Source organism: Candoia aspera, chromosome 2 (genome assembly GCF_035149785.1).
Source record: "Candoia aspera isolate rCanAsp1 chromosome 2, rCanAsp1.hap2, whole genome shotgun sequence".
NCBI classification, from domain to species: Eukaryota; Metazoa; Chordata; class Lepidosauria; order Squamata; family Boidae; genus Candoia; species Candoia aspera.
In genome coordinates this window covers 123,921,461-123,944,914 of record NC_086154.1, presented here as the reverse complement: position 1 = coordinate 123,944,914, position 23,454 = coordinate 123,921,461, and the positions used below count along the sequence as shown (strand labels likewise).

The window sequence follows — 23,454 nt, the reverse complement described above, 5'->3', positions numbered from 1 at the left end:
AGATTGGGAAAGGAGTATGGCAGGGCTGTATACTCTCACCCTACCTATTCAACTTGTATGCAGAACACATCATGCGACATGCTGGGCTTGAGGAATCCAAGGCTGGAGTTAAAATTGCTGGAAGAAACATTAACAATCTCAGATATGCAGATGATACCACTTTGATGGCTGAAAGCGAAGAGGAACTGAGGAGCTTTATGATGAAGGTGAACGAAGAAAGTGCAAAAGCTGGCTTGCAGCTAAACCTAAAAAAAACACCAAGATTATGGCAACCAGCCTGATTGATAGAGGGAGAAAATGTAGAAGCAGTGAAAGACTTTGTATTTCTGGGTGCGAAGATTACTGCAGATGCTGACTGCAGTCAGGAAATCAGAAGATGCTTAATCCTTGGGTGAAGAGCAATGACAAATCTCGATAAAATAGTTAAGAGCAGAGACATCACACTGACAACAAAGGTCCGCATTGTTAAAGCAATGGTGTTCCCCGTAGTAACATATGGCTGCGAGAGCTGGATCATAAGGAAGGCTGAGCGAAGGAAGATAGATGCTTTTGAACTGTGGTGTTGGAGGAAAATTCTGAGAGTGCCTTGGACTGCAAGAAGATCAAACCAGTCCATCCTCCAGGAAATAAAGCCAGACTGCTCACTGGAGGGAATGATATTCAAGGCAAAACTGAAATACTTTGGCCACATAATGAGAAGACAAGACACCCTGGAGAAGATGCTGATGCTAGGGAGAGTGGAAGGCAAAAAGAAGAGGGGCCCACCAAGGGCAAGGTGGATGGATGATATTCTAGAGGTGACGGACTCGTCCCTGGGGGAGCTGGGGGTGGTGATGACCGACAGGAAGCTCTGGCGTGGACTGGTCCATGAAGTCACAAAGAGCTGGAAGTGACTGAACGAATAAAGAACAAACTGTAGTATAAAAAATTTAAGAAGAGCTTGGCTCCTAGTTTGCTGGAGATACATCAGGAATCTTGAAAAAAGCCCCCTAAGCAGCTTCATACTACAGTATGAAGTTTATATAATGGTTACTTTGAAAGCTGGTAAGGACCTTATGAATTGTGTGAGTTATTACCCAATTTCTTTGTTAAACACTAATAATAAGATGCTAATGATTACTTTGGCAAAGAATATTAAAGAAGTTATTATCTCCAATCATTCATTCAGCACAATCAGGCATTTTGGCAGCATTAGTTGCAGAAAAAGTATTTGACACAGTGCCAGTAAAGTTTCTGGTGCAAGTGATGAAGATATTTGGATTTCCTATAGAATTTATTTCTTAGATAAAATATATTACTTTTATTCCTCTGCTCCAGTAATTAGGAATGGTATTATTTCCTCTGAATGGGATAATTTTCTCTGTATACAACATGCAATGTAAGAAGGATGTTTCTTATCTTTTTTAATATTAATTTATTGATAGAACCTTTGGCATGCTTAATAAGACAATCTGGTGATATTCAGGGATTATGTAGAGTAGAATTTTGACATGTTCTGGGAGGAATGTTGAATTGTATGTATTCTTTCTCTGGTGCTCTCTCATCTGAACAAGAGTGTGTGAGATGCTTTAGAAGAGTCATAGAGGAATCATTAGGGACATTAGACCTTCTGGATTTTTCCTTCTAACAAATCCTCTTTCTCCCAGCCATAAAGAATCAATTCCTAATTGTTTTCCATTCCACCATTCACACCTGACTTCTTCCTTTAGAATAGGAATAGAAAATTCATAGCTCATGGACAGCAAGTACCCCTGGGTTCAGAAAGTGAGGCCAACAGAGTGAGAAATCAGTGACCCACGCTGGATCAATGGCTGAAAGAAGGAAACTTGCTGGTTCCTCCTGCCTCCTAGTGGCCTGTTCAAAATTTCTGGTTTTCCACTATAATTGAGCAGAAGAAGAATGTAGGATTCTCTTTTATTTTGGTGATCCCATGTATGATTACTGGTTTCCACAGCAGGGACCCAGCAATGAAAAGCAAGTTGCTGGGGGTAGGAACAAACACACCACCTTTGCTAAAGATTACTGGGTAACTGGAGATATGTGGTGTGTATATGTACAGCATGTGCATGTGCATGCATGTGTGGGGCCCCTGATGGTTGTTGATGGCTCTCAGGGATAAAAGTGTTGCCTATTCCAATTTTTTAAAATTAAATTTCATGTATTTTTTCTGTTGTTTGCTTTGTGTCTTCTTAGAATTTAATTGTGCAGCACAGCCACTTCCTTTCCTTCCATCCCATTCAATCCCAATGGTTAGGTTTTCAATAAAAAAGTAATTTATCAGCTCTTTAATTAATGTGAATTATATGTGTCACTGTTTTTTCTACTCTGTTTTCTTTACAATATGTGAGTCTTAATTTACTGTAAATGGATTTTATAGCAGGTAATCTAGTATATACATGATTGACGATTAAATGCCATCAGGTCAGTGTCACCTCTTAGCATTCACATGGGTAGATCTTCTCCAGGATCATAAGTCCTCAACCTGGCCCTTCAGGTTTTCCAGCAGTGTACTCATCACCACTGTAATTGAGTCCATCCACCTTGCTGAGCCCATCCACCTCTACGTCTTCTCTTTCCTTCCATCTTTCCCAGCATTGTGGACTTCTCAAAGCAGCTGGGTATTTGGATAATGTGTTCAAAACATATTCAAAATTTGAGACAGAAGTGACAACTCTGGGTTGATTTGTTCTATGATCTATTTGTTTGTCTTGTTAGCTATCCATGGTATTCTCAGGAGTCTTCTCCAACACCAAAGTTCAAAAGCATCAAAACCCTTTCTATCCTGCCTCTTCAAAATCCAATTGTCACTTCCACAGAATATCACAGGGAAAAACATTGCCTGCACAATCCTGACCTTCATGGGTATAGACATTTCTTGGTATCTGAGTATCTTTTTCAAGGCCTTCATTGCTACCCTACCAATCTGTAATCTGTAGTCTGTAATGTATTTCTTGACTTCTGGTTCCATTACTGGTGATAGTCAATCCTAAAAAGCAGAAGCTACCCATGTCTTCAGTACCTTCATTGTTAATTCTAAGGCTGGTTGCTGTACCTGTTGTCATTAGTTTGGTCTTCATTATATTTAATTATACTCTAGTGCCATTTCTTTTATTGTTGCTCCTTGCCTGTCATGATTACAGCTTGCAGATCATTTGTATTTTCAGCTATCAGAGTAGTGCCATCTGTGTAGCACAGATTATTGATCTTTCTCCAATTTTGAAACAACACTTGTCTTTTTCCATCACAAACATCCTCAATATATATTCAGCATATAGGCTGAACAAATAAGGAGAATATGCAACCTTGTTTCACTCCTTTGCTGACCTGGAGCTGGTCTGTTCTGCCATGTTTTATCTGGCCTGTGGCTTCCTGTTCTGTGTATAGTTTTTTCATGAGGATGAGGACAATAAGATGTTCTGGAACTCCCATTTTCCTAAGCACATTCTCCAGCTTGACATGTTCAAAACAATTGAAGGCCTTTCTATAGCCAATAGAGTATATTGTTTACAATTTCCTGACTGCATTATCATCACACCTGCTTCTCTCTTTGACTATTCACTTGGTGCCCGAATGGCTAGACTGATGTAGGATTTAAACTGGGGGGGGGGGGGTTAAGAGTGGATGACAGGTTGGTTGTGCAGATGCAAGTTATATGTGAGGCAGAGTACCAGCCCCTTATCAATTAACAATTATAATGTGTTAAAAATCCACTGTGTTCATTGAGACCCTTTGAGATTGCCCAAAATCTCTTAATATATGTTAGTTCAGCAATCTCTCACTGAATAGTGGAGTTAAAGTCCCCTTTTTTTCTAAAACAGTCACTTTGAGGCTTGCCATGGAGTGTCCTAGGAGGATGAAATGCTCTGATACTACTTTGTCCTTGTTATGAGTCCTGTTGTCAAATTGTGTCCATTAATTCTTTTGTGCAGCATTTGTCCCATTTGTCCTATGTAGATTCCAGAGGGGCTTTGCTGGAAGATGATGGCACATAACACATTAGAAGAAGAGCATATTAAGGCAACTCTAATCTTATGTGTGTAGTGTTTAGGTTGTACCTCAAAGCCACAGTGTACCTTTTAGCCTCAGTGATTGATTATGGGAAATCCAAGCACCATCATGGGAAAGCAGAATACTGAGATAATGGTAGGCACTAATTTGTTCTATTGTGGCAGATTCCAAACACAATTTATATTGAGAGTTAAGTTGCCCATAAAACAATTGCCTTTGATTTATGGTAACTGATCATTTTTTTCAGCAGTTATCCCCTAGGGATGATGTCTCTCTAACCCAACCATGGTTTGTGAGATGAGGACCATGTCATCAGCATATAACAATAGTGACAGGGAAAATCATATTTCAGGGAAAAAACTATTTGCAATATCATATATGAAAAAGATAAATGAAAAATGAGCAAGGGTAGACCCTTCCTTCACTCTACACATGGTGAGAATGTAGGTTAAAATGAGCTTGCTACTAAGAACCTGATGCAAATCCTAGTATTGGAACCTAACAGCCTTATCAATGTCAGTACATAAAAATCTATTGAAAAGTTTATGATTTTGCCCAGAGAAAGCTCCTATTTATAGAGTTGAGGCAGCTCAAAGATTAATAATGATGGTTTAAAGTTTAAGTTTATACTGTTTAACACACTTTTCAAATATGTGATTTAACACAAAGGCTTGATCTATTGTAGAATAATGATGCTTAAAGCCCACTTGTAATTCCACTATGATGTTATTTCCTGAAGCCCAATCCTCTACTTTGAGCAAAAGAAGTTCATTATATAATTTTGCTACAACATCTATTGCGCTAATTGATCTGTAATTAGAGATTTTATGCTGGTCCCCTTTTTTGAAAATGGGAATAATAGTATTGATGTACTAACCTTATAATAAACTGTTAATTGAACTCAACAGGCAGTAAATAGAGGGGCCGATCATCCTTTATAACATGGTTGATCAGAATTGAAGTTATCTATCAAGTGATCTATGTCAAGAAGTTTGGAAGACAATGACCTGGCCAACTGACTGGAAGAGATCCATATTCATACCCATTCCAAAGAAAGATGATCAGACAGAATGTGGAACAATTTCATTAATTTCACATGCTAGCCAAATTTTGCTGAAAACAATTCAACATTTGCAGCCTTACATCGATAGAGAACTACCAGAAGTCCAGGCTGGATTTAGAAGAGGACGTGGTACGAGATATATCTGAATGTAAAGAATACTGGAAAGATGTTTACCTCTGTTTCATTGATTACACAAAGGCATTTGACTGTGTGGACCATAACAAGTTATGGCTAATATTATGAAGAATGGGAATTCCAGAGCACTTAATTGTACTCCTGCTGAACCTGTACATGGATCAAGAGGCAGTCGTTAGAACAGAAAACGGTGACACCGAGTGGTTCAAAATTGGAAAAGGTGTGTGGCAAGGTTGTATACTTTCACCCTACTTATTCATTGTGTACGCTGAACAAATAATTCAAGAAGCAGGAATGTATGAAGAAGAACGGGGTATCAGAATTGGTGGAAGACTCGTTAACAACCTGTGATATGCAGATGATACAACTTTGCTTGCTGGAAGTGAAGAAGACTTGAAGTACTTGCTGATGAAGATCAAAGATTGTAGTCAGCAATACGGACTACGCCTGAATGTGAAGAAGACGAAGATTCTCACAAATGGACGAATGAACAATGTCACAATAAATGGAGAAGAAATTGAAGTCGTCAACTATTTCAGTCTACTTAGATCAACAATCAGTGCCAAGGGAAGTAGTAATCAAGAAATCAAATGACATATCACGCTGGGAAAATCTGCCATCAAAGGCCTATCTAAAGTTTTCAGAAGTAAAGACATCAGTTTAAAAACAAAGGTGTGTCTGACTCATGCCATGGTCTTCTCAGTTGCCACGTATGCCTGTGAAAGTGGGACATTAAAAAAGGAAGATAGAAGAAGAATTGATGCATTGAATTGTGGTGTTGGCAAAGATTATTGAAAATACCATGGACTGCCAGAAGAACAAACAAATCAGTTTTAGAAGAAACACAACCAGGATGTTCCCGAGAGGCGAAGATGATTAGGCTTAGACTGTCATACTTTGTACATACATTGTCAGGAAAGACCAATCACTTGAAAAGTACATCATGTTTGGTAAAGTCATTCCATGCGATGGATTGATACAGTTACAGCAACAATGGATGCAAACATTGGAACAGTCAGGCATGTGGTGCAAGACGGAACAGCATTTCGTTCTGTTATACATAGGGTCGCCATGAGTTGCTAATGACTCGACAGCAATTAACAACAACATCAAGTGATCTACTTCCAGGTGTGTAACTGGAGGACATGGGTTGGTAGTTGTAAGCACACTAAGGTATAAATACAGGAGAAATCAATTCCTCTTTCCTGGACATAGAACATAATGCCCCCCCTCCCAATCAGAAAGTTTTACTTCTCACCAAATTACTTCTAGTATGTTAGCAGAAAAAAGAAACACAAAAGCCCAGGTATACATTAGTATAAAAGATCATCAAAAAGTAAGACAGAATAAAACCAGAAAACTACCTTTAGCTGGATAAAATTTAGGATAATATGCATGATGATAAAAGAGAGCCAGTTTGGTGTCATGGTTAAGGCAGAAAACTGGGAGATGGTGAGTTCTAGTCCTGCCTTGGGCCAGTCACTTTCTCTCAACCCAAGGAAGAGGGCAATGGCAAACCACTTCTGAAATCTTGCCAAAAAAACTGCAGGGACTTGTCCAGGCAGTCACCTGGGAGTCAAGAGTGACTTGAAGGTATACATGTCCGCGTGCATGCACACACACACAACACACACACAATGCATTATGATAACATCTATATAAAACTAGAAGCCTAATCTCATCATAACCCAAGTGGAGCATAGAAGGCAAATGCAGTTGGTTCCAATATGACCCTTTGCCACAGATCACAAGGGCCTGTGAGTTGCCAACTATGAGGACAATGCAAAACAGAACTCTTACAGATCCTTAAACCTAAATTAAAATAGCCCCAAAGGAATAGAAAACAGACATAGGCAAAACCTCAAAGCTAAAAGATTATGATCTTATATAGGAGCAAGGAACTAAAAACAGCAAAACAAGAAGCAGAGGCCCTTGGCAAAGGTGGATAGCAGGCATCAAACTAAACCAAGATACCAAATACAGAGCTGGTTACAGAGTTGTATCCACAAAATCTATATCAAGGTTACTTGGAGTTTGAACAAGTTTTATTTCATAAGGAGAGATTAAGTGTGAGGCAAGCAGACAATATTTTCTTGTTCATCAGTAAGTGGATGCTAAGTGTCTTAAGATCAAGAATTTCTAACCTCAGGATGAAGTAGCAGAGTTTAATGGTGGTTATCCTAGTTGATCTGGCTTCTCAGATTGATTCAAGAACTCATTCTACTTACAGGGCTTTTTGAAAATATTGTTGAATGGTGGTGGTGGGGGTGCTGCACTGGGCATTAAGAGCTATTCAGTGCTACCACTGCTTTATGGCACTGCCGCTTATAGATGTAAACAGTAAACTTCTTATCTATAGCTGTTTTACAGCACCCCAGCTGAAGATCTGCCACCAGTCTTGCCCTCCAAGACATCCTTCTTAAGAAGTTCCAAGTGTACATTCACAACAGGTCCTTTAGTAAATAAACTGTTATTTTTCATCATTACCTAGATACCGTGGTAACTGAGATCTGTTATGCAACTTTCCATCACTGTCAGCTCAGTAGTTTTTTGTTTTGTTCCTGCCAAATATCTGGTTCCCAGTGACAGACTATCTCTAGACATGGAGGCTGCTTTTATTGTCACATCATCCTGTAGCTTATATTATAGCTAACTTCCTCTGTTAATTTGCTCATTTTTTAAAGCCTGGAATTCCTGGGGCTTAGGGCCAACAAGGATTTTTTCCTCTTTCCTTTTCATCTCTCTCCTTCCCACACAAATTAAAACAAACTTTGTCCACTCATCTTTGTACATTTCCTTCTTCGGAGCAGTTTGGGATTCTTCTTCTTTCAGCTTCCTTGATCACCCCCGTCCCGCCAAGGGTTCACAATATTAAATTATTAATTATTAATTTAATTAATTAATTAATTAATGCTTTATTAAGCAGAACTGAGAGTTTTCCTTCTTCTTAGCCTTTTATCAAATAAAGCCAAGGTCTAAAATTCATCACCATGTCTTTCTAGACTCAAATTGTTCTAGAGCTCTTTCTCCTAGGTCTTGTCTTTCCTCTTCAAAGTTGAATATCCCAGTCTTTACTAAATTATTTCTTGCTTTTCCATTCTACAAGTCATTGAGTATCTGATTCACTGCATTTTATTAACTGCCCATCAGGAAGCAAACTGATACTCACTTCTTATTCCAAAATAATGCTTTACGTAGTTTGAATAAAAGCCTCTGTTTGGAGCCATCCTTAACAAAGCAGATTTCTTACCAAGCAGCAATATCCAAAGTTTGATGGTTTCATATGAATTTTCCTTCAAGTAATTGCAGGGATTAAGAAAATGTTTTTTAAACAACCTAAAACTGTGAAATTGGAATTTTTTTTCCTTGCAGGAAAACCATCTGCACCAGCCTCTCTTCTCCCACAAAAGCAGAAAATTATACCTGTATGTATTGTATAACTGCTAAAATATATGTGTGTTATAAATATATTTCTTTTTTAAAAAATCAAAATTTTAAAGAACCTAGCTCTCAAAACCTTGCCATCTGTTTTTGTGAAATGGCAGATTTAATCTGCTCATGAAGCCATGCTGTAATTACTTTGTCACTTCTATTAAAAGGTAAACAAGTTATCACAGTTCACAGATATCAGTGATGCTTAATGGGGAAATGAAGCTCTGGAGTTTTGAGGGGGAAACAGGAAATCAGTGGATGAAAAGGAGTCTCAGTTTCAACCCCAAGTTAAATCAAGCCACCTCTGAATCACTTAGAGTCAAAACGATTTCCAAATTTCTGAATCAGGGTCCAAACTGAATCTAATAATCACATACATCCCTAGTTGTTTAGGTAAAGTATAAGGACATTTAACAGTTCAGTTTTTATGTGTTTCCACAGAACATTAATAAACATTCACTTTATTTCCTCTGCATATTCCTTCAGAATACCAAAAAAAAAAGGTGGGCGGGTGGGGAGGATAGGAATATATCATCCAAAACAGGAAACTTAAAAAGGAGATAGGGAAGCAGTTCAAGTTTTTCTAGTACTCAATCCATTTCTAAATTCTGTTTGGTGCTGAGATGTTTATTTTGATCAGTTCATGCTTTAGCAAGAATGAGCAAACTGTTGGAAAGACACCTTGTGGAGATGGTTGAATAATATGAATAGTTGCTGAACTATAAACTGGGCATGAAATAATATGCAGTTGCTGGTCTTCCTCTAAAAACACTTGTTTTGGAAATATTTCCTGTTATTAGAACATACAGGGGTTAGAGATAGTTATACTGGAAGTGTTATTTTCATATGTAAGCAGTATATTGTATATGTATTGACACAGTGGCACAGAGTTGAAGCAAAATCATCATCCTCAGTTGTGGAGGACTTTGAGTACGTTTGGAGTACCCATTTTTCCAAGGTATACTATCATGGAATAGGAAGCTTTCATTTAGCTAACATTGCTAACAGTTACCAGTAATGTAACAACTATTCATTTGTACAATCAAGCTTGGAAAGAAAGGTAGCGGTGAGTTTGAGTGACTTTGCCACTGAGCGCGCCGGTGTTCACCCTGTAAGAACAACCTGCTCGATTTCTAAGCGGTGCGACTGCGGGAGAAAAAGACATGCACGTCCAGAGCCACCGAAATCCTGGCAACGTCCCTCTCCGGCCTGCCGAAAGCTAAGAAGTAACTTCCGTTCTTTGGGGCTGAGAGGTGCCAGCAAGGGTGGCCGGGATTTGCGACACAGCTTGGTCTGGCTCCAGGACTCTTGCCAGGGGCTGATTCCCGTTTTCCCCAAGGATGCCTCTCATTAGCATGGGGGGGGGGGGGAGCGTGGGGAAGGCCAAAACCGAGAGAGGGAGAGGGCGAGAGAGCGGCTGACTGACTCTCCTTTGCAATGACGCCAGGAGCTGCCTGGGTTCTGTGCTTCGCCTTGGCCTCCTCGCTCACCTCCTCCGGGGCAGCAGGTAAGTCTGCCCGCAGGCTCAGGTAGGACGAGGAAGCGCTCCTTGGCAGAGGAGCCGAAGGCGTCCCTCCCCTCCGCTCCCGTCCCGCTGCCAAACTTCTCCTCAGCAGGCGCTGCAGCCTCTCCTCCGGGCTGGGGCAGTAACTCTCCTCAGAGCCCCGAGAAAGGGCTGCCCGGGTCCTCAGCCCTCCCGACGCGCCCGGCGGGTTGTGTGCGGAAGAGGGCGAGTTTGCCGAGGCGGAGAAAGTAGCCGGCGGGCGAGCGCGGGGTCTCTCCGCCAAGCTGCCTCCTTGCTTCAGCCCTCCACCCCACACGCCGCCTCCCCTTCACCCGCCCCTGCCCCCTGCAGCTTCGAAACACCTTGGCTTCCTTCCTCTGGGGCGGGGGCGGCGGCGGAGGGGGCTTCCTCGCCTCTTCCGGAGTTGATCCCACCGACCGAGCGTGTTTTCGGGTGTGCGCGCCTCGCGGAGCGCTGACACTACGGAAACCCACGTGGAAGGGTTGGCACAGCTCGGGAGGCGGCAGGTGGGACGAGAAGGAGACGAGGAGACGGTCAGGCTTTCCTTCCTCCATTCGTTCGAAAGGAAGCCCCGTTGGCTGAGAAGAAGGATCTGGAATGGGAAGGAGGGACGGTGATGCTGGGGGGAGACAAATAAGGCAGAAATTGATTTTCTGTGCGGGGGAGAGGGAGAGAGAGGGAGAAGTTCAAAAAATTAAGCAAGTAACTGGCTGTCAAGACCAACCATTTTCCTCTCAGTTGTCGCAGTTGTGGAAGGAGGGAGAGAGAGAGAGAGATGCCTTAAATTCTGCATTATCGCTAGTAATGACTTTTGAAAAAAATACATTCTGCGGTTCTGTTGCAAAAGAGGGTGGAGGGTACCTTGTGGGTAGGAGTGGTACATCTCTCCTGCATTTGATGAAAGTTGCAATCCTGGGCAATGCCAGTTGACAACTGAGCTCTGTTGAATTTGACTGGACTTATTTCTGAGTAAACATGCCCTGAACTCTGCTGCAAGTCACTTAAATTCATTTTGTGACAATATTCTTCACCACCCAGATTCCCTGCCCCCTCCATTTAATAATAAATTAAGCAACGATTTAAGCAATCCTGATTAATCTAAAACAGCATAAAGAAGGCTATATTTTTCCTCTTGCCCAGAAGTAATTCACTAAAACAAATTAGGCAGTGACCCTTTGTAGAAGAGGGTAATTAGTTATCCTTGGAAATACCTTGGGCTTGGGGATGCTGTCCTTTATTCCAGCTTTTTCCCAACAATTTCAGGGCATGCCTCATTTTTTTGCTTTGTCAACCATCCAGCAGTCTAAGTTAGGTTGAAGGTCTGTGTCTGGTGGCTGAACTGTACCCTAAATCCAGGTCTCTCCCAGTTCCTGTGTTCTAAACTTCACAGAATGTTGCTTGTTGGCTTTCTTTTTCAGCCCAGCGGGGTATTTCATTAAAGTCAGCCAACACTGTGAGAGACACTCATGCACTCCTGACTGTTTCTGATTCATACACACACAACACACTTTGCACATATAAAATATGAGCCCATAACTCCTATACTATAAATGGGGTGACTGGTAGTGCATACGTAAGAGCCTTCTCTTCTTACGCAACATTAACATGAATAAAAATGGTATTTGATGAAAACCTAATCTTTCATCTCTCCCTTCAGATTTTTTGATGACAATGATAATCTCAGGCACAACAAAAATGAAGGGCTTGGTTGATCAGAGAAGAATGATGTTGATGGGGTGGAGAGATGAACAGAAAGGAACATGTTGAGGTGGAAAAGCTGCTTCCAGCACTGTACTTTCTGCTTCTTCACATTAATCTTTCTTCACTTCATGGCAATGTTCTGCTTTCACAGGCGGGACCAGGCAATCTTTGTTCTCACCAGCTGTTGTCATGGGAAAGAGACAAATAAATGATGAAGTCAACAGACAGGAGACTTTGGAAGTGGAGTTGAACCAGCCGTCAGAATCAGCCATGGGAACTGTGAGCCAACCATGTAAGGTTTGTTTGTGTATATGTTTATATACTTTTTAAAATAAAAAATTCCATTTGCTGACAAACTGCATCCAAGGTGGGAAAGAAAAGTTGGAACGACTACAGTGACCCACCCACAATTTGTTCTGCCTGGGAAAATCTCAGCTTCATTGTACTGAAAATGTAATGTCCACTGGAATAACTAAATGTATGGATGGAAAATGAAGCTGGTAATCATAGTAATCATTCTTTGCTTTGTAAATCATATTTCATGATTCCCTTCTTTCCCACTCTTGTTGCAAATAAATGAGGCAGTTTGCTATAATAATGACTTTTTAAATCCACCATATATCTACAGGAGATGTTTATAATTTATCTGCTCAGGATAGTTATGTCAAAGTGGACAGGCTTCAAGGCATTACTTTAGATTTTATTTACAAATTAAATAGGAAAAAACAAACCTATGGATGGCAGTTTTAAAAACCAGGAACCCTGCTGCCTGTTCTATAAATCCAAGTTCATTAGCAGCGCAGTCTTAAACATTCTTGCTTTAGATGTCAGACCAATAAACACGACATCTGAATAAACATGATCCAAAGTAGAGGAACTCTTCTGGAGAGTTCTCAAACTGCTTTGTCCACCTGGGCCTTTAGGTCTGAATGATTATCCATCATCATGCAAAGCTGGTGACAGCCCTTAAATAAGGCAAAGGACATTGTCAACAAGGCTTCCCACGGATGGGAAAACTAAACAGTCATGTTTGTCAGACACGTTTAAACAATCAGACCAGGATATGATGTGAACCCTACTCCCCAGATGCTCCCTGGACATCTAGTTTTCTTTTTTTAGAGACAGTTTTGTTTATAAATTGTGTTTTCAATTTGTAACACAAACAGGAAAAAATGTTAGATCGTCATGTCATACAGACTACTGCAGGGCAGCTCCCCCCCTCCCTTTTAAATAGACTTTGTGCAAATGAAATCTTGGCTGAAAGATGCCAGAGCATTCCCTATAGCACACCTTGGCATACTAGAGCAACTCACAGATTTGTGCTTGCTCTAGATCTGCAATCTTCCTGAACCTGGTGCCTTCCAGATTTGTTGCACAATTCCCAGCCCTCCCAAACATGCAAAGAATGATCAAGGTAGCTGGTGAGACTATATGTTGTCTACTAGAATATTGCCTCTTATAGTTACATGATTCTGAGTTTCCACACTGACATTAATTGCTAGGACTGGGTTTTGGAAATCAAGCACTGTCACAAAATCAAGCCTGACCCAGCCCCTGTTCAGATATTGCAACAGTGCCTGATCACTCAGGACTGCTATTTCAATGATCTCAATGTGCTATGCAAGGAAGACAAAAGGAGAGGCAGGATAGGAAGGGATCAGTTCTGATTTGTTTGTATGGCAATTACTGGACCTTCCAGATTCTTCAGAAGCACAAAAACCACACAATACTTACTTTGTGTAAATATATTGCCTGTCCCAATCCAAAGGCTTTGCAATTAGCAAATAAAAGGACAGGCGAGTTTCACATTTAAAGCCAAGCACTCATTGCTCCCCTTTCCAACCCACTTCCCACTAACATAGCTTTTACTTCCAAGAGTCTAAGCAGTTTCTTACTAAGATGGTCTTTTCAAGGAAGAGTTCAGTGAGGAAGGCCCCATAATTTTGGCATGCTTTCAGAACTCACATCATAGATCATTGTTCTCATTCTTTAAACCTTCTCTGTTACTCTTTTGTTTGTTTTTTTTGAACACAGGGACACTGCCTCATGCTGGAAAATCCGTGCAGACATTCAGCAGGAATGTTTATGGGTCTCTTTCCCATAACAAGCCCCTCCAAGGTAGCAGTATTATCAAGGCTGAGCGGATGAAGGACCAACTCCTACCTCGAGATGAGTGGAATCCTTTGGAAGTGAAAACATTAAACACACTCCAGCTACTCTTGGATAAAACGAAAAATGTGAAAAAATCAGTAGAGAATCAGACAGGTTTAAGGAAGCAGTCCATTCAGCATGTCAAAGGCCTCCCTTCTATTGGTCATGAGGAGGCATCTGTGGCTGCCACTTACTTGAGTCAAAGGAACCAAATCAGCAGAAACAGGCTCCACTTGGAATCTGCCAACAGCATCTCTACCTACTTCCATCCACCTGGATATTCCCATTGCCAAGGCAGACTCCTGGCAGAAGCATCTGTGTTTAAAAACACAGGGTCAAATGTTGGTCAACGTTATGGTGCCTTGGATCACCTCAACCGGCCTGGGAAGAAATACCCTTACGACAAACTCAATGGTTTCCTCCAAAATATCACTAAACCCTATTGGCTCACAAACCGACAAACTCCAAGCTTACTGAATGACTTCAACATCTTTAAGATTGGTAAGGAAATTTGAGAGTATAATTCTGTTTCTGGGTTCACAGTGTGGTGAGTGGCAGGACTGATCTTAATCCAATATCCATTTTGAAGTTTCACTGAAGTCACTGGGGCTGGCTTCCAAATAAGTATATGTAGGATCAGGTCATCAAGCTCAGAAGAAATAAATTATTAATTGATAAACCCTATTTATTATTTGTCAAAGTGGACAAGCGTCAAGGGTTGACTTTTATTTAGCTTTCAAATAATGTTTATTAGATTTTCACTAGATTTTCAATTATCATGCTTGATAATAGCAACTACATTCCTCCTTGTTTTGATCTGATGTTTTTACTGCAGTGAAGTGATTCAGTTAATACTGCAAGTTAAGTATGGTAGCTGCTGAGTTGTTTCTATCTGGAGAGTATCTGCTGGGGAAGGCTGCTGTATTCAGCAAAACTAATCAGCAACAACTTCTGTTTACTCAGCACAAACCATTATCATGCTAAGCAAGGCCGAAGAATTAAATATAATACTAAATTCAGTGGGATAGCAATATTAAAGTAGGCAATATCTGAAAACATAGATGATTATGTTTTCACATATGTGTTGAGAACAGAAATACTGTATATATTGAGAGAGAACCATGAACCATGAGGGCTTTTCATCACATGGTTTTAAAGTTCTTTGATTATAACTTGAACTGTGATCTCTGAACTTACCTCTGCTAGACTCTGTAAAGTCCTTACAGGGGAGAAAGTTTTGTCTTGGGAACATGGTACTTCATTCCCTCCCTGTTCACTGGTGCACTGCTTGAACTGGTGAAGGAAAAATGAAGGTGCCAGTTCCTTGGTTGTATCTGGCTATTGCTGTGCTGGGGGAGGGAGGTTAGTCTGACAGTCTCTTGAGTCTTGTGTCATGTGTATGTTAGCCTCTGGCCACGGTGTTTCCACAATTTGCACTGCAGGCCTGACCACTTTGGCTGGCCCTTTACCTTCATTGCCAGAGTCTTAGTTATTTCATGTTGTAAGAATATAGAGAAGACTTCCAGGGCAAGCCAACCTTCTATGATCAACTCCTGGGGCAAAACAAAGAAGTAGGAAGCACTTGTAATATCAAAAGGTATGTGTGTATTCTGCTGCTTCAGGTTCTAAAATAGAGACTTTCACTGCTACATCTGAGTATTAGTGAATCTAAATGTTCTTAGAGGTTTACAGTGAAAGTAGGGAAAGACCCATCTGGGGCCAAAATTGAGAAATAAATATTTGAAATGGGTAAATCAAGTCCCAAAAGGTGAGGTCCAATTGGAAAAGAATATGTATTCAGTATGGATAGATCAGGTGAAGCTTTGTGAAAAACAGCACAAATGTCTTGGATGTTGTTGCTGTTTCACAGTCTGAAACTAACAGCAGGCATACTTGATGAAAATTCCCATCCTTCAGCTACTTGCTACTTCTACTTCTTAGAAGGATGGGTAGGAACAAATCTCTTGAAAGCAAGTCTTCCAACAGTATTGGAGTGGGCAGAAGATAAATCGCAGAGCTGATGTGAATCCACTAAGTTTTGCAGGAGAAAGTAAAGTCTTTGTTTTTGCACTTTGGCACTTTGGCAGCCTGCAAATTCAGGAACCAAGGTGAAGAAAGCTGACTGTGCTTTCTCTGGTGGAGCAGAGTTGCCTGTTGCTTGTTTGGTGAACTTCATTGAGGAGTATACATTATGCTCCTCCACAGTGCATTTTGTTATTAGGTTTATATCCCACCTTTCCTTGAGGAGCTCATAGTGGCGTATATGAGGATCTCCCTTCTTTTTATTCCTGTTACACAACCCAGTGGATAGATTGAGCTGCGAAAGAGTGACTGGCCCAAAAGCACCCAGGGAATTTTTAAGGCAGAGGTTGGCACGTGAACCTGAGTCCCCAACATCCTAGTCATACACCAAACAATTAAAAACAGTTACAGATATTGGAAGGTTACATGTGAAGGGGAGATACCCTCTCAGAAAAAAAGAAACGACATCCAATTAAGTTGAAGCTATCACAAATAGCTGGGTTCGAGACTTTGGATATCTGTCTGGGGTCAGTTTCTAGGAGCTTCAGTGCCTTTATAAAATTCAATAGGCAGTAAAGCAGCAAAGAAATTGATTCAGCGTTAGGTACTTGTGAATAGCCAACCAGCGTTCATAATCCTGCAGCCTCTCTGCCAGTCTAAATATCAGGCAGTGTCTGAGTCTGAATACACACCTTCTCTCAGGCTTCAGCTTTAGCACATATGCTGAAGCTGATTCCTACAACCCCTCCCCTCCTAGGTAAAGAAAAAGTTTTGTTCTTTTAAAAGAGAAGGCAGAACTCCATGGAAATGGAGAAAGGAAATATTGTGCCTGAGCTGGAGTCTACCATCTCCCCAACAGCTCTGATAAATAGCTGGAATTAACTCCCTGAGACTGGGGAGGTCTAAGGAAAAGAAGCAGATGACTTTGCTTCAGGATTCATGTTTTGGGTAGACGCTGCATCACCTTTTAATTTCTTTTATCTTTGTTTGTTTAAGACCAATATTCTTCAGGTATATGCTTAGTGACTTCACTTATACTTCCTTACATTCAATCACTTGAGACTAATTTTTTCCTGAGGAATTAATTTTGCTTGGTGAAACTCAGAACCTGTGGGAACTGCAACAGCTCGATGCCATCTTCTGGTCTGAGATTTTTTAGTTTAACCTGTTTGTTAGCTACTCTGTATTGTCAATTGGGTAGCTTTATACACCAGATGTCTGCAGAAAACTCTAATGTTGGGAAAGGTGGAAGGAAAAAGAAGAAGAGGACAACCAGCAGCAATATGAATAGACCCAGTTACAGTGGCAATGAGGATGCTGTTCAAATTGCTGAAAGACCAGGTTAGGGACAGATCGTCATGGAGAAAATCTACCTATGTGGTCGCTAAGAGTCAGCAATGACTTGATGGCATGTAATCAGTCAAAAACATATTCCAGGTCCTGCAATACTGCATATTTACAATTTTAAACTTTACAGTTAACAAGTTACTTTTATATTTTTCTCTTTTCTTTAAAAATAAAGTTTTTTTCTTCCTCTTTATCTCTTGTGAGATTGGGCTATCTCCCAGAGGACGGGAGATGAGGGGAAAGCTGTAACGCACTCAGATGCTATACAGCCAGGAGGCAGTGCTATAGCAAAATTATTTCATTTTTACCTTTTTAAATCATGAGAAAATCAGCAGGTTTGAGCACCCTGTCTTTCTACACACTGGATGTTAGGATGGAACCTGCTGGAGAAGCTGCCAGTTTAAGCATTCCTATGGAAGATAGGGGTAGTGGCAGGAATTACCAAGCTGCTATCCCAGGACAGAAAGCAGGGCCAAGTTGTGAAGATTCAGAGGGTTTCTGGGAAAGGACACTTGAGACCTTCACCCTACCACCTAAGGACTCACCTTCACTCACTACAGTAATTGGACAAGAGGAATACTTCTAGTCATTAAAACTGAGGCAATACCAATCACAGTGGTTTTAGATCATGCTTTCTAAGCAGAAAGCCAATTGCAAATCTTAATCTTCTTTCACCCGCCCATCAGAGTTTCCCTAATATACTGGATTTTGGGGTTCCACTTTTGGCTCAAAAATGAGAGGCATATTAAGTTACAGCTTTCTGATAAGCATAGGTATAGCTGCTGCATACTGGAAGCTTGATGGTCTCTGGAATATATTAGAAGTGACTGAGGGTCTTCACAGAACAGTTTATCCATTTGTTTCATTGCTTGATTATAGTTATTAAGGTGGATCCCTCTGTCTCCTCAACCCCCATTCTCATTTGTGTTCATTTTGGTTCTCGTTCTAGATGTTGACAATCTAGAAGTATGCTTGACTGGTTGCAAGAGGGAACGTGAGGAAGTAGAGGCTTATTGTAGCAGTGAATTTGGTAAGATCATCCAGTTCAGTTAACTGGTTGGCATAGTTTATGCAGTCTGTGTGCTCATATTACTTGTAAATATAATTCCTTTTCCAAGCATTCTCAGCAATTGTTTCTACCAAATAAATTATCTCAGTGGGCCATGGAGAAGAATTTCTTCTCTTCAAAGTCGGGAACAGAGACAGCATCCAATTTAGCTGTACTGTATACTGTTTTAGGCTGCTGTTATATTCAGTTGGATTATATACTTCAGACTTGCTATTGCTACCATTGCTTTATTGTGAACCAGAACCAAAATCTACAGGAGAAAACTAGCAATAAGCAGAAATACATTTTACAGTGCTCAGAAGAACTTGCCTGTTGGAGCATGCTCCTACCAAATGCTGAGCACATTTCCTTTCCACAGTCTCACGGCACTTATAGTATTTTAACATCATTGTATGTACACTGAATTTTAAAAAGTGGTTTATATACTGTAATGCTTTTAAGGAATAGCCTTTTGTCATTGTAAAATTAGGAGCAGCATCCCACTTAATTTTCCACTCTCTTCTTTTTAAAAAGTGGTGAATGGGATTGTTCATGATATTGCCACAATATACAAAGGAACGTATTTGGTGACCCTGCTGGTGAACAACAAAGGACTCTACAAGACAAATCGGCTGTTCCTGAACCCTGATGGCTATTTCTTTCGAGTTCAGATACTTGTTGTGGATGCCTTGAACTGTAGCAAACTCTGTCCAGACTTCAAACTTGGTAAAGAAACAAAGCTTTTTCTCCTTCTATCATCTATCTATCTATCTATCTATCTATCTATCTATCTATCTATCTATCTATCTATCTATCTATCATCTATCTAATCTATCATCTATCATCTCTCTCTCTCATCTCTATCTTCTCTATCATCTATCTACCATCTATCATGTCTCTCTAATCTCTATCTCCATCCATCCATCCATCCATCCATCCATCCATCCATCCATCTCTCTCTCTCTCTCTATCTCCATCATCTCTATCTCTTGATCATCTCTAGCTCTATCTGTATATCATCTCTGGCTCTATCTCTTTCCTGTATCTGATCTGACCTGATGGGAGGAATCATTATAGAGAAAGAGATCTGTAACTTAATCCAGGGACATGTTGTATATGGCTTTATAGGTAATAACCTGCACTTTGAATTGAGCCCAGAAACCTACAGGCAGCCAGTACAGCAACTACAGATCAGGTGGTACCTGTAATGGCAGGACCTGTCCTCCAGCAGTCTATACTGTTCCATTATCAGCTGCAACTTCTGATTCATTTTTGAAGGCAATCCAGTGTAGAGCACACTGCAGTAATTCAACCACATGGTGATAAGGGTGGGACAGTCACTGTTTCCATGCCTCCTGGTCCAAGTACAGCTGTAACTGGTGCACCAGCTGAGGCTTGGCAATGGGCACAGCCATAATCTGCTGCTCAGGCAGGAGCTGCAGGAAGAACCCCAGGCAGTATTTTGCAATGGTAGGACCTATTCCTTCAAGGGCAGAGCAACCCTGTCCAGAGTCAGATATGGAACCAAAGTATCAGGAAGGCTAAGATTTATGTGAACAAATAGCAACTGAATGTTGCTAGGGTTTGGCCTGTGCTTATTTCTCCACATACAAATCCTGACAGCCTTCAGGCATCAATTTAGGCCCTCCACAGCATCTCTACTCTGGCCCAAAGTAAAGATATACAACTGATATTGTCATCATACTGATGATACTTCACTCTGAACTGACAGATACAGTAACTTCTCCCTGCCATTTCGTGCAGATGTTAAATAATATGGAAGAGAGGACTGAGCTCACACTGGAACAACCATTGGATAACTCACTCTTCTCCCTTGACTACCACTCAGATGTGAGCAAGAACATTGTAAAACTGTTCCTCCAACCCGCATCCTTGATAGATGAACTAATAATATACCAAGATTGATGGAATCAAGTGTCAGTTAATTCCCTCTAGGAGCCTCTATAGGTGATTCCCCACTACTCTCTCAATCTATCCCAGAAAGGGGAGACTGGAGATTGGGTGAAAATTGTCCTGATTGAGGGTGCACCACCATCACCTTCAAGACTGGCAGGATGTCCCCTGCCTCAGAGGGGCATTAATTACCTTCCAAATCTTTGTCTGCTTCAGTGTAAAAACCAATTCGTGTGTGCAAAAGGAAAAGAGGATTGAGATTGAGGGGAAAAAGGTTCCTAGATGTTTCTGGATCTGGGTGGAAGCACAACAGATAGACTGCTGTTTTCTCTTCCACTGAAAGCCTTAATGTGTTTAATTGGTAGCAGGCAAGGGGAGGGGGCTCTCAGAGATCTATCCAAGCCAAACTGCTGCTACCAATTCCTCTGACTGACTCAGTGGCAGGGAGGTTCAACAGATCTTTCCAGGAAATGTCCAAAAAAGAGCTATGATCAAGATAGCCAACTCTCCTTCATCCAATGGAATTTGCTGTATTCAGAGTACAGTGGCAAGGAGTCCTGTGTAATGAATGAGAAATGACAGGACTAGTATGGAGATGAAGTCCCTTAAAGAAATGTTCTATTGTCCTCAGTGATTAGCCAGGTTATGCAGCCCAGTTTGATAATATGGTCCTGAGAAGTTCAGAATAAAGACTTGTGTTGTTTACTTTAGCTCCTATGGCTAGAATTGAAGGTGGAAAATGCTGCAGAGAGAGAGGGATTAGAGGATATTGCTTTCTATAGGCAAGAGCCTTAAGTCAGTATCAATCATAAAATGTTAGCATAGAACCTCAGAACTGGGTGAACTTATTCCACTACAGATACCACGTTCCAGAGACGCTCCCGAGGTTTAGCTTTCCTTATTTTGCAGGTGGCAGGTACATTGTGATGGGTCGCCTTTATCATCGGAGAAGGCAGTTGCCTACAATTCTGCAAGAGCGTGTAAGAGGGCGCCTGAGGCCAGGAGACGGGCTACTTTGCAGAGGCAACAGCTACATGAAGAGGTTCAATAGAAGGCGGGATCAAAAAATTCAAGGGGCAGCTCGCTCCCAGTGTAGATGAGAATGCAACACAGCCGCAACATTCCCTGGGTTTAAAAGCAGTTTTAAGGTTACAGGTGGATGAAAAGCCATCTCTGGTTTTGCTACAGGCTCATAATACTTTCTGTGTGAAAAATCTCTTGCTTTTGCTTTTAAAACAAGGAGCTGGAGCCTGCTGCAGCCTCTAATTTCTTAACACAGTTATCTAGGCATGAATTTCCATCGGCTTCAACAACCTCCTAGCCACAAAATAAAAGAGGTTCGTGGTACAGAATGCCTGTTCTGGAATACTTCACAGATGAATCAAGTATGAATTTTAATACAGTAGGCAGTTTTACTACAGTACTTTCCATTTCTTGGGTACTCCTTTAGTAGCATTTGTACCTGTAACTACATTGCTTTGTCAGATTAGGATTTAATTGAAAGTTGATTTATTCAATTTTGGGCTAAGTTTTAGAGGCAAAAAGCATCGTAAGAACAGTACTTTATGAATTCTTAGGTAAAGTTTTATGGGAAAATGATGAAATGTGAGATTATTCACCCATTTCTTTCTCAGCAGACAAGTTAGAGGTCTGAATCTTGAATGATGTAATTTTCTTAAATGGAATCAAATGCTCTTTATTGCAGAGTCTACGTCTTCCAGGTAGTGTGGAGTAGTACTGCATGGCACACCCTTTCCCTAATACTATTATCCAGGTACCGCAATTTATCACATTACAATAGCACACAATTTTCAGAAGAGGCTTATCCAGATGCTTGGGCCAGGTGTTGGGACAAATGGCAAATGTACCGTTCTCTGTGAAAAACCACTAAGAACCCTGCTCAATCACATCAAAAGCCTATGGAGTTCAGCAGCATTTGCCACAGTGGTCAGCCAGCTGCCCATCAGAACCCTTTCCAGGTACCTTTAGGGATTATCATTGATATGCCTCATGACTAGTTCCCAGCAACCCTATTCTACAGTAGCAGCAGTTCTGCATTCATTTTCAAAGTCCTGGCTTTAACAGTTGTACAAAAATAGTAGGTAAAAGTGTTATAACCTAAATATGTAAAGCGTTATCAAATGGTTGGCTAGTTTTATTAATGGATAAATGCTATTCCTAATATAGAAAATAAAGCACTCAGACATTTTGAGAGATAAGTGATGAGAATTTAAATGTAAACCTTATGATGACAGGAATGCCAGTGATATAATAAAAATATCCATATTTCTAGAATTACAATATTGTATCAGAATGGTAAAATTTGGGAGGGAAAGTGAATGTGATGGGAAAATGCAGACACCAATGGCAAAGTGCAACTTAATTTTGGATTGGAATACTTTAGCATGAAAGTACTTTGCTTAAAGACTGATAGAAAGGGAATTGCTACAGTCATTAACATTCTCTAATATTTTTTACCCACCTAGCTGTGGCTGGAATCACTTAGGAGCTTTTACTACTGTACAAGCAAATCCTTAATAAATGCCTCTTCACTTCAGATGTCAGGATTTCAACAAGGTTCATACATCTCTAACAGAAGGGCAGGAAATATTAAGTCCACGTGGAGAGGTTGTATGCTTACCACGGGGGTGTATGTCAGAGTTGAAACTTTTCCAAGGTGTCTTCAATGAAAGCACTTTATTGTCTCAAAATGACATTTCCTGGCAGCAGCCCATAACAGTGGGAGGAAGAGGGGAAGTAGCTTGAATCCAATTTCTCCTCGCATTCATTTCCTCATTTTGCTTTCTAGATTTAACAGAAATATCTGTGTGTGTGTGTGTGTGATTCTGCAGTCTTCTATTACAAGCTTTCCTTTGAAGGAGGAAATGTACAGTACCAGTTCTGATAATAGTGTAGCTACAATTTAACAGTATGGTACCTCTATTACAATTATGCTAACAACCAATCTATGAAGTTTCAAAAACTACCGTATGTCCATCACATTAAAGCTTTGATTCACAGGTTTAACTTGCATGTCACTTCGTTCTCATCCAGAATTAAAATCTCCTCTTTAATGTGATGAAGCATCATGTGTTTATTACATTACTG

At 40.7% G+C, this 23,454-nt stretch overlaps 1 protein-coding gene across 3 annotated transcripts; it reads left to right on the top strand.

The window, feature by feature from the left end:
* Window positions 1-4,217: 4,217 nt before the first annotated feature.
* C2H17orf58 (chromosome 2 C17orf58 homolog) lies at window positions 4,218-21,831 on the top strand. Of its 3 annotated transcripts, none has more exons than XM_063296546.1 (6): window positions 4,218-4,443; window positions 12,016-12,156; window positions 13,899-14,516; window positions 18,334-18,414; window positions 18,967-19,158; window positions 21,256-21,831. In XM_063296546.1, exons 1-6 carry the CDS (start codon window positions 4,407-4,409, stop codon window positions 21,444-21,446), a joined length of 1,260 nt encoding a protein of 419 aa, XP_063152616.1. In that variant the 5' UTR covers window positions 4,218-4,406; the 3' UTR covers window positions 21,447-21,831. The 3 variants fall into 3 exon arrangements, with proteins under 3 accessions (XP_063152616.1, XP_063152615.1, XP_063152617.1); XM_063296545.1 differs by lacking the exon at window positions 4,218-4,443 and adding an exon at window positions 10,030-10,145; XM_063296547.1 differs by lacking the exon at window positions 4,218-4,443 and having other exon boundaries at window positions 12,067-12,161.
* Window positions 21,832-23,454: the final 1,623 nt, after the last annotated feature.

What these genes read in the sequence shown, in the direction of transcription:
- C2H17orf58 (XM_063296545.1), top strand. Translation starts at nt 10,076, where the DNA reads ATGACGCCAGGAGCTGCCTGGGTTCTGTGCTTCGCCTTGGCCTCCTCG. An exon ending in CACCTCCTCCGGGGCAGCAG is followed by an intron (nt 10,146 to 12,015) that starts GTAAGTCTGCCC and finishes CTGCTTTCACAG; the next exon opens with GCGGGACCAGGCAATCTTTG. An exon ending in CTGTCCAGACTTCAAACTTG is followed by an intron (nt 19,159 to 21,255) that starts GTAAAGAAACAA and finishes CTTATTTTGCAG; the next exon opens with GTGGCAGGTACATTGTGATG.